Source organism: Chrysemys picta, unplaced genomic scaffold (genome assembly GCF_011386835.1).
Source record: "Chrysemys picta bellii isolate R12L10 unplaced genomic scaffold, ASM1138683v2 scaf157, whole genome shotgun sequence".
NCBI classification, from domain to species: Eukaryota; Metazoa; Chordata; order Testudines; family Emydidae; genus Chrysemys; species Chrysemys picta.
The window spans coordinates 59162-69805 of NW_027052864.1; the positions used below are offsets into that span (position 1 = coordinate 59162).

The 10644-nt window shown below is 45.5% G+C and overlaps 1 protein-coding gene across 1 annotated transcript; it reads right to left on the bottom strand.

Annotated features, from left to right (window-relative positions):
* Nucleotides 1–9557: 9557 nt before the first annotated feature.
* LOC135978185 (olfactory receptor-like protein COR4) lies at nucleotides 9558–10340 on the bottom strand. Its single transcript, XM_065579218.1, has one exon. It carries the CDS (start codon nucleotides 10338–10340, stop codon nucleotides 9558–9560), a length of 783 nt encoding a protein of 260 aa, XP_065435290.1.
* Between the last annotated feature and the right edge of the window lie 304 nt (nucleotides 10341–10644).

A 10644-nucleotide genomic window follows, 5' to 3' on the forward strand; every position in this document is an offset into this window, starting at 1 on the left:
TTTTCCTTTCCATTTCCCCAGTCATGTGATTTCTCGCAACTTTTAGTTTCACGCCTTGCCCCAGTCTCTTCTAGCCAGGGTTCAGCTCCTGCAGCATCCTTCTCTCTTCACTTCAGCAACTGCCTTTGTAGGAACCAAAGCAGAGTTGCAGTAGCTGCTTCATCCCAGAAAAGTGAACTGGAACTTCTGAAAGCTGGTAAGGTAAAAGCGGTAGAGTCCTCAGTGAAGTGACTGTGTACAAATGACCCTTCTTACTCGACAGGTTTGCTGCACGTCTTCATTTCAGATCTGCAGACAACAACCCCTCTTAGTCCTGGAGTGAATTCTGTGGCTCTAATTCTGCAGCTGCTCCATGCACAAAGCTCCCACTGAAGTACATTGAGGTTCTAGCTTTAGCACATCACTTAATCTGTGCTATTTATACAGTGCTCATCACTTGGTGTGCACAAGCAGGTGTGCACCTAGGCTCTTTGAGCGTGTGATCTGGCTTCTCACTCTCTGGGGCAACAGGAGGCAGTTCAGTAGCCATGGCCCAGGCAGGTCTTGGACTCTCTGCCAAGCCTTCCATGAGTGCACTGCGTGGTGGTGAGTTTGGAACGTGGGAGCTGGAACTGAGATGCACCAAACTCCTGGATGCCACTAAACATCCATTAGCAGGGATCAACGTTCAGTCCCTACTGGGCTGGGCTGTATTCACCCCGTCACCTCGCAGTGAAAGGCTCTGCAGCCCATTAGCAATGTGGTGAAACATCCAGTCCCCTAAAAAGTGCTAATTTATGAGAGGGCGCACCTGTATATCACATCACAAAATAACTATGTTAGAAGAATGTCAAAAGTTAAACCCAAAACTTAGGAAATGTCACTATTACAATTGTTCTTATAGGAGGACGCTGGAATAAACATAGTTCTAGACATGGTTTTATATTGTGAAATAGCAAATTTAGTGGTAGTTTGAGATGTTGTTTGAGTCATTGTTTGTTTGTTTGTTTTCCCGCTTTATTTTGGTTAATCAATTGAGGTGAGCTATAGGATCTCCTCTTTTTAAAACACAGGGTGGGGGATCCAATAGAGCTCACACAGCAGGGTCTTTGGGCAGAGTGGGCCCATGCTGAGTGCCCTTCCTGCAGCTCAAGAGTGGTGGAGACCCCACCTGCAGGAAACTCCATAAGGACAGGTCAGAACTCAAGGAATGAATTTCTCCTGGAAGGCAGCAAAGCCTGATCCTGGGGAGTGTAACATGCACCCTCATTTCAGCACCGTGGGGCCAGTTACAGTGGGATTACATGAGCACATATTATATTTTTTCCTGCCTGGTCATGGTCAGAGTTTAAATCTAGGATCTTTGGGTCCGTAGCACATGCCCCCTCTCCCACTTGCGCTATAGGAGTAACTGGCAGAAGAAGCTGGCTGTTATTCTTTATGTAGATCAGCCCACATTTAACTTTTGACATTCTTCTAACTTAGTTATTTTGTGATGTGATATACACGTGCACCCTCTCATAAATTAGCACTTATTAGGGGACTGGTAACTTCCGGTTCTCTGTGTTCACCTCAGTGGCTCACAACAGTTCTCAGTCTAGTCCCCTTACTTCAGGGACATACTGTGGTCTGATTTAGCCACTCTCATCATCGGCTAAAGGAGGGTGGTAAATCTCTTAGTCTCTAGTGGCCTCTTTGGGCATGAAGGCAACAAGCTAGACCCTGCAACTTGGTCTTTCTACCACTAGCGGGGGAGAATTGCAGGGGGATTACCTCTCCCTGCCCTTTGCCGCTGTACCAGCAGGGTTCTCCCCTGGTGCCCAATGGTGTCCGTACTTGTTCAGTTCTCCCACAGCGCGTCCTCCTCACACAGCTCCTGACGTGTGCAACTGTCTGACTGGGAGGCTTTTTTTTTAATTGGTTCCAGCCAGCCCTTGATTGGCTTGAGCGATCTCAATCAACCTACCTTCCTTAACTGATTTCCAGAAGGTTTTTAATTGACCCCAGGTGTCGTACTTAGCCTGAAGTAACTGCCATTTGGTTGCCATGGCAACAGGGATCTGTTTAGCCTGGGGCTAACATATCTGTTTTTTATCTCCAGGCCAAATCCAGACTGCCAGGCGCTTTTCAGTGGATGGTGTGAGCAGAGACAATGTATGGGTGGGGCATGCGGAGTCAAGCACCCCCACCTTTTTCTGGGACATCTCTGGTGGGGATGCTCAGAAGTGAGGAGGCAGCACTCCCACTGTAGAGGCGCTCTCCATGTGTCCCTGCAGCCTGGGGAGGGATGAAGCACCAGGCTGCCACCTGAGCTCCTCTCCCCAATACATGGGTTTGTAGGAACTTTATTTCCAAAACAAAATGACCAAAACACAAAAACGTTGTGAAAGTGACGTTAAGGTGGCAGGTTTGAGTGGATTAGTGCCTGTAAAACTGGTCAAGAGACAGAAAGCAAAGAGTAGGAATAAATGGATAGTTGTCATTTTGATGGATTGGATCACAGAAACCCCCTTGGGGCTGCCAACTGATGTGCCAAGACTACTTCTGCCCCTGATTTCTTGCCCTGGCAGCTTGGGACTTCAGTGCCCTGCCTGGTTTGAGCCAGACCCGCTAGCCTGCTGCAAACCCAGACCCGGTCTTAACCACGTCCCCTAACAGCTGTAGGCTTAAACTGAAAGCAGCTTAAGAATTGTTTCTGCCTTTAACACTCAGATGCCCAACTCCCAATGGGGTCCGAACCCCAAATAAATCTGTTTTTACCTTGTATAAAGCTTATACAGGGTAAACTCATAAATTGTTCACCCTCTATAACACTGATAGAAAGATATGCACAGACGTCCCCCCCACCCCTGGTATTAATACATACTCCAGGTTAATTAATAAGTAAAAAAGTGAATTTATTAAATACAGAAAGTAAGATTTAAGTGGTTCCAAGTAGTAAAAGACAGAACAAAGTGAATTACCAAGCAAAATAAAATAAAACACGCAAGTCTAAACCTAATACAGTAAGAAAACTGAATACAGATAAAACCTCACCCTCAGAGGTGTTCCAGTAAACTTCCTTTTACATACTAGTGTCCTTCTAGTCTGGGTCCAGCAATCACTCACAGCCCCTGTAGTTACTGTCCTTTGTTCCAGTTTCTCTCAGATATCCTTGGGGGTTGTGAGGCTGAGCCAGCTGAAGACAAAATGGAGGAGTCTCCCATGTGTTTAAATAGACTTTCTCATGTGGGTGGAGACCCCCTCCTCTCTCCTATGCAAAGTCCAGCTCCAAGATGGAGATTTGGAGTCACATGGGTAAATCACATGTCCATGCATGACTCAGTTTTTACCGGCAGCAGCCATTGCCCACATGCTATCTTGACAGGTTTCAGAGTAGCAGCCGTGTTAGTCTGTATCCGCAAAAAGAACAGGAGTACTTGTGGCACCTTAGAGACTAACAAATTTATTAGAGCATAAGCTTTCGTGGACTACAGCCCACTTCTTCGGATGCTATCTTGAATGTCTCCAGGAAGACTTCTTATGTGGATTGGAGCCTTCCAAGATCCATTGTTCGTTAAGTGTTTCTTGATTGGGCACTTAATTTGCACATTCCTTTCTCAAGAAGCTGACCAGATGCTTTACTAAGGCTACTTAAAAATCAAGCAAGTACACAGCCAATATTCATAACTTCGAATACCAAAATGATACATGCATACAAATAGGATAAATAGATTCAGTAGATCATAGCCTTTACAGAGATATGTTACATGGCATATGTAGCATAAAATATATTTCAGTTATGTCATATATACCTTCATAAGCATATTTCCATAAAGCCCTATGGGGTGCATCGTCACACCCACCCCTAACTCCCTGCTCCCGCCTCTCTTCTGATTGGCAGATGGGACAGCCATTTGGGAAAGGACTGCACAGCCTGCTAGTCAGGTCAGGTGTTACCACTGCAGTGGCACAGCGAGCCCAAAGGGAACCTGCACTGGGGGATAAGTCCAGGCAGCACAAACCTGAACTGCATATAAGAACTGGCCCCAGATTAAAGGGAAAGAGGGATGTTAATCTGAGGTTGGAAGGGGCCTGGAGACTGACTGTGATTGGTGGGCTTTGAGATCTGGGATTTATTCCCCACTCCTATTGATTGTGCTTTCCAGTGGCACTGGGGTTCTGCCAGTGCTGATGAACATGGTGGCATAAATCCATGCGTTGGAGCAACCTCGGGGTGCATTCTTGCCCCTCCAAAAGTGGAGGAGAGTTTGCAGCCATCAAGGGAGCGCACGCTGTACAAGGCAGCTCTGTCCTCTATCCCAATGCATCAGGATGGCAGTGGTCACAGAAGGAGGGGGAACTGCCTCCTCTGAATCTTTCCTTATCATGGGACTAGCTTATGGCAAGTGCCACTAAAGTTCTTCCACAGCAGTTCCCTATCTTCTCCTCTTCTCCAGGGCCATGAAGTTGCTGCTTCTTTTGGAGAGTCGTTGCTGGTTGGACCCTAGCGAGAGGTGTGAGCTTATATGTAACCGGCCTCTCTGCGCTTCCTAAACTTTTGATCTACATTCATTGGTGCAGGCTAGTGTAATATTTTATGACCTTTTACCCACTTCCCAACAAATTGAGCTCAGATGAGTGGTAGGCTTGCTAGACCCTGTTTATTACAGCAGCCCCTCTCCCTCCGCCCCATGCCTGCTTATCTTTTCATTCCCTCTCTCATATCCTTTGTCAATTCACAACTCAATTGGGAATACGTAAATGCCTCCGCTTGGCTCCCAGTGATACCGCTTTCTGCTGTCCGTATTCATGCCGAACATCACCTTACTCTGTGAGTGCCCCCAGTGATTTCAGTGGGACTAAGGTCTATTCAATCTGAGCAGAAATGTCATAATTGGGCCCTGATTTTCTTCAAATGCTTTCACTTCTTTCCACAGCTCTATTCCATAGCTTGTCTCTCTTCCTTTTAATGGTTGTTTCTGAATCAGAGAGTATATCATTTTCAAAGCATCTGGCCTATGGAATCCTTCATGTCTCAATCCAGAGTTTAGGATATTTGCCACAGAGGAGGAAAGGAAGAGGCAGGCCTTTAAGAATTCATAGGAAACAAATTTCTTATTAATTCAACTCTCCTCCCTTCTATCTCCTTTTCATGCAAAAATGCCCTGCGATGTGAATGTCAGGTGTGGTACCTGCTAGAAAGGACATATACACACCACACCAAAGGCCTCCCGATGGCTCAGTTATAAGAATGTTCTTGTTGGTAACCATTTTCTACATCACCGGACTCTTACTGATGGGTGACCTCTCATTCCTGCAGTAGTGAATTGGACAGCTCATGTGTATCAACATTCACCAACATAAGTAAGGTATTTGCAATGTATCTAAAGCACATATATGGCTCCAGCTACTGCAACAATTGAGTATCTCACAAGCTTTCAATGTATGTGTCCTCAGAACACCAACCCTTCCTTTCTGTTTGGCCTTTTGCTCTCAGTATTGGTCAAAGTATTCGTTCACCTGCTGCAACACTAGATAAGCTCTTGGATATAAACATAATGATGATAATAAGATATATTGGGAATGTGTAAATGCCAGCATCTGAAGACATACCTTGAAAGTCAGTTGCAATGGGCATGGTTAACAGAGAAGTATATTTTTGTGTGTGTAGAAGATAACTTAATGCTCCTTAACCCTTTTGCTGCCAAACCTGCCATTCTTTGGGAACTCTTTTCTTGCAGCCAGTGAGACTGCCACTCCAGTCCAGAGAGAGCCTTGCATTGTATCAGAGCATCTTGGCAAGACATCCAATTCCCGGCTCAGGGTAGGAGGGGCTATAGAGAGAGATGACTCTTCCCAACAAGAAAGAGTTAAGTATTGCAGCAGATTCTATGCCTTGAGCTATAGCCCACTGGAGTCGATGGCAAAGCTGTCATGGAGTTCAGCACCTTTGCATCAGGCTTTTATGCCATTGGTAAAGGCAGTGAAATCTAGGAAGTTGTTCCAGATTTACATGTGCGCTGGTAAGCACAGGCTTTGGCTCAGTGGCTCCACTTACACACTTCTATGTAATATGCCAATAGCTGCTGAAATAACTGTCATATTCTGAACAGAGATAAGAGGGTTATTGTTGCGTATGTCCATAAGTCAGAGATCAAGATGTGTTGGGAAGACATAAAGAGACTCATAGAAACCTAGATTTTTTAAAGTGACTTAACCATGCTGAAAGCACCAATATCTTTATCTAGAGTTGAACTTCCTTCATAACACAGGCACAAGACCCTCACCCAGTAATTTGTCCATTGAGTCCATGAATTCTGTTCAAGCGATAGAATATGATTTAGGAAGATATATTGCCTTGATTTTAAGACGTTACGTGATGGAACATCCACCATAGTAATAGGTAATTTGTTCCAATAATTAATTATCCTCACTAAGAAAAAGGTGCACCTCATCTTGATTGAGTTTATTTAGCTTCCAGCCACTGAATCTTATGCCTCTGTCTGCAGAATTAAAGATTTTTACCCTATTGGAAATCTTCGTCCCACACAGGCGCGTATATAGCATGTTTAAGTCACTTCTTGACCTTCCCTTGGATAAACTAACTAATAAAAATAAGATGTATCAGTAGAACTCATTATTTTCTGGGCCAGATCCTCATTTGCTGTCATTCGTGTAGCTCCATTGACTTCAAGCGACTTCAACGAAATTATACAACAACCTCGGGTCTGGAACTCAGTTCCTAAACCACAAGCCAATACTTGCTGTGCTAAAGAAGAATTTCAACTGTTAGCAGTAGAGCTGTGCAGAGGACAGTGATTGCCAGGGAGACGTTGTGAAGGTCAAAAGTATAACTGGGTTCAAAAAATAATTTCATAAGTTCCTGGATGATCGGTCCCTCAATGGCTATTATCCAAGATGGTCAGGGACGCAACACCATGTTATGAGTGTCCCTAAACTGCTGACTGCCAGGAGCTGGGAGTGGATGACAGGGGGTGGAACACTTGATAATTGCCCTGTTCTGTTCATTCTCTCTGAAACACCTGGCATTGGCCATGGTGGGAGACAGGACACTGGGCTAGATGGACCATTGGTCTGACCCAGTATGACCAGTCTTATATTCTTAGGTGATGGGCTGCGTGATGCTTTCTGTTAAGATGGCTGATGCAGGTATCTGGATGTGGCTCTGTTTTTCGCCCCCTTCGTCTGCCTACACAGTTCTCAGCTCTAGGACACCGCTGCTTCTGTAGGCCACGCAGCAGGCCTCGCAGCTTTAGAATTGCTTTTCCCCCTGCCCTGGGTCTGAGCTGTGTTCTGGGCAGGGGAGCGAGATAAAAACTCCACGGTGTTTGGGTGAGGGCAGAAAGGGAGTGGCAGCAGCAGGAAGCAGAAGGGAGCAAATTGCATGAAAAAGAGGGGAAATGTTTGACTGGGCATCATGGGTCTGAAAGGCAGCGAGCCTAGGGGTTAGGCTGTGATTCCTCAGACCACTTCAATCTCTCCATTCCTGAGGGAGCTCTGCTAGGTCATACGCATAAAATCAAAGGATCCTAGAAGGAGCCTGGCATGTGGTTGAAACTTGCTCATAGCTCAATATAATTATTACTTTTACAGTAGTAACTGGAGGTGCAAATTGAGACCAGAGCCGCATTGTGCCAAAGAATGCATGCACACCTACACCACAGTGACTCACTAACTCTCTGAGAACATGTCTATAACTGCAATGTAATCCCTGGGCAAGTAGAACTTGCATTAGCAGACCCTGGGTTTGTTAACATAGGGTTTGAGAATCTACACTCATTTGTAACCCCAGGGTAGGGGCTCCAGCATCCACATGGCATTAAGGAGGCCCCAATCCAACCCCCATATCCCAGACTTCCTAGCACACTCCTCAAATGTGGGCACTCTATCTCTTTGTTCGTGGTGCAGTGTGGAAACAATTGATCATCCAGAGGACAAAAAAACTCAGCCTGTGGGATACTTTTGGCTGACTCCCAAAGCATGAGTCCAGTGTGGCTCTGTCTACACTGCAAACCAATAAAGAGCTTGAAACCTGGGTCTCAGCTTGACTCAGGCTCAGACCTTCTATCACTGTGGGGTCCTCAGACGGTGGGTTTGAGCCCTTGGTTAGTGCAATTTGTGTGTAGATAGAAGAGAGCTTGACTTGATCATGAGTTTGAACCCTGGGCTTACATTGCAGTGTGGACGTACTGTGAGGTGTGTGGTGCTTTTGGTATTCACTGTTGTAATTTGCCATGCCCAAAAGTTTCAGCAATGGCCAGTGATTTTGGTAGCCTCTGTTTATGGGTGCCCAACTTCAGTCCCCTCGGTCCTGATTTCCAGAAACTCCACCACTCCAGCTGAGGTGAACGGGAGCTGTAAGTACTCAGCACTTAGGAAAATAAGGTCCAAGGTCTTTTACGTTGAGATCCCAATAACCGTGGCATTCACAATCAACGACTATCCTTGAAAATGTGTCTGTATATGTTTGGTCACCTAAATTACCTGGTCTTTAATTGTGTGACTCCTAAATTCACAAAGAGTTGTGTGTGGGACTCTTGATGTGAGTACTCAAGAAATATCAGATCCCACTGAGCATTCACGACATTCTCCCTTCCAACAAACACAGGTTGAATATCATTTCACGCACACAAATGTCTCCCAGAAAACAGAGGAGTTGGGCTGTGGATCTGATTGAAGCAAAATCACAAAATTTAATTGAACAAATATCTGTCAACGTTTTTGGACATTAAAACCCGTCCTGGTCATTGCTCATGAATCCATTGTTGCAGTGCGAACTTTTCCCTTTTATGCAGTAATTCTAAGCAATATTTAAATCAGCCTCTTACATCTTACACTGAAAAATCAATTTCAAAGTATTTTATTATAGGCACAGGGGAGCAAACCATCATTTAATAACCGACATGGCTTTTTTATGCACATAAGGCCTCTAGTCAGGAACGCATCTCTCTTCAAAGCAGCACCTAAATACCTGTTTAACTTTAAACATGTGCTTATGCCCCACTGAAGTCAAAGGGAGACAAACCTAAACATGTGCTTAAGGACTTTCTGAATCAGAGCCAATGGGCAGGTCTACGCTACGGGGACTGGTTGATCTAAGCTACACAATTTGAGTTACGTTAGTAGCGTAACCCAAGTTGACATGGCTTAGATCTACTTACCACAGGGTTCACACTGTGCTGGGTCGACAGAAGAAACTCTCCCATAGACTCCTCTTACTCATCTCGTTCTGGTGGAGTACCGGAGTCAAAGCCAGAGTGACAGTCTGTCGATCCAGTGCGTCTTCATTAGACCTGCTAAATTGTCCCCTGGTGGATTTATCGCTTCAGCATTGCTCCACCCCGTAGTGCAGACAAGCCCTATGTGTGCAGAGAAGCCATTGAAGGATTGGGTTGTCCTATTATGGCACCCTTTGGGGAAAGATGGGCCCTCAATTTTGTCTCTATTGCTCTCCTCAGGGCGTCCTTCACATCCTTGTTCCTCAGGCTGTAGATGAGGGGGTTCAGCATGGGGATCACCACCGTGTAGAACACGGAGGCCATTTTGTCTGTGTCCAGCGAGTAGCTGGTGCTGGGTCAGAAATACATGAAGAGAATTGTCCCATGGAACATAGAGACGGCCGTCAGGTGGGAGGTGCAGGTGTAGAAGGCTTTGCGCCTGCCCTCGGTGGAGCGGATCCGCAGCACAGTCACAATAATTAAGATGTATGAGATGAGGATGGTCACAATGCTGATCACCTCAATCAGACTGCCAAAGAGGAAAACGAGTAGCTGATTGATGGAGGTGCCGGAAGAGGAGAGCTTTAGAAGTGGGTTGAGATCACAGAAAAAATGATTCAGGATATTGGAGTCACAACAGGATAATCTTAGCAAACCGCTGGTGTGTATCACAGAGTTCAGGAAGGCCCATAGATATGAACCAGCCACCAGCCGTAGGCAGTGCTTTGGGGACATGATGACCATATACAGCAGCGGGTTGCAGATGGCTACATAACGGTCATACGCCATTACTGCCAGCAGAAGGCACTCAGAGATGACAAACAATATGAAGCTAAAATATTGGATGATGCAAGCTGGATAGGAAATAGCTTTCCTCTCGGCTAAGAAGCTCATCAGCATCTTGGGAGTGATGACTGTGGAGTAACAGGCATCCACGAGAGATAAATTCTTGAGAAAGAAGTACATGGGGGTGTGGAGTTGGGGGTCGATCCTGATTAAAACCATCATCCCCAGATTCCACACCAGGGTGATAATATAGATCACTAGGAACAGCACAAAGAGGGGGACCTGCAGCTCCAGACGATCTGTCACTCCTGTGAGAATGAACTCGGTCACTGCCGTACAATTTCCTCCAGCCATTCATTCAGCCTTGGGCGCTAGCTGCGGGATCAACCATAAAGGAAGGCATTAGTTCTTATGCAAATGGTGTATGCTAATATAAAGAACTGTGGTCATATGCGTAAAGACCCTTTATCTCTAGGAAAGTGCATTACCCTGCCATTTAGTCTGATTTACACATTTTGACCTGTATTCTGTTGATATTTTAATTTCACTTATTAGTGTAGCCTCACAGACTCAGTGGAATGCCTCACATAAATAAAATTAAGGAATAGGTTCAATTTTGTGGGACTGGTACCTTAGACAGTAGTAGAATCCATGGATC

Coding starts and splice junctions, on each gene's coding strand:
- LOC135978185 (XM_065579218.1), bottom strand. CDS start 10,340: ATGGCTGGAGGAAATTGTACGGCAGTGACCGAGTTCATTCTCACAGGA.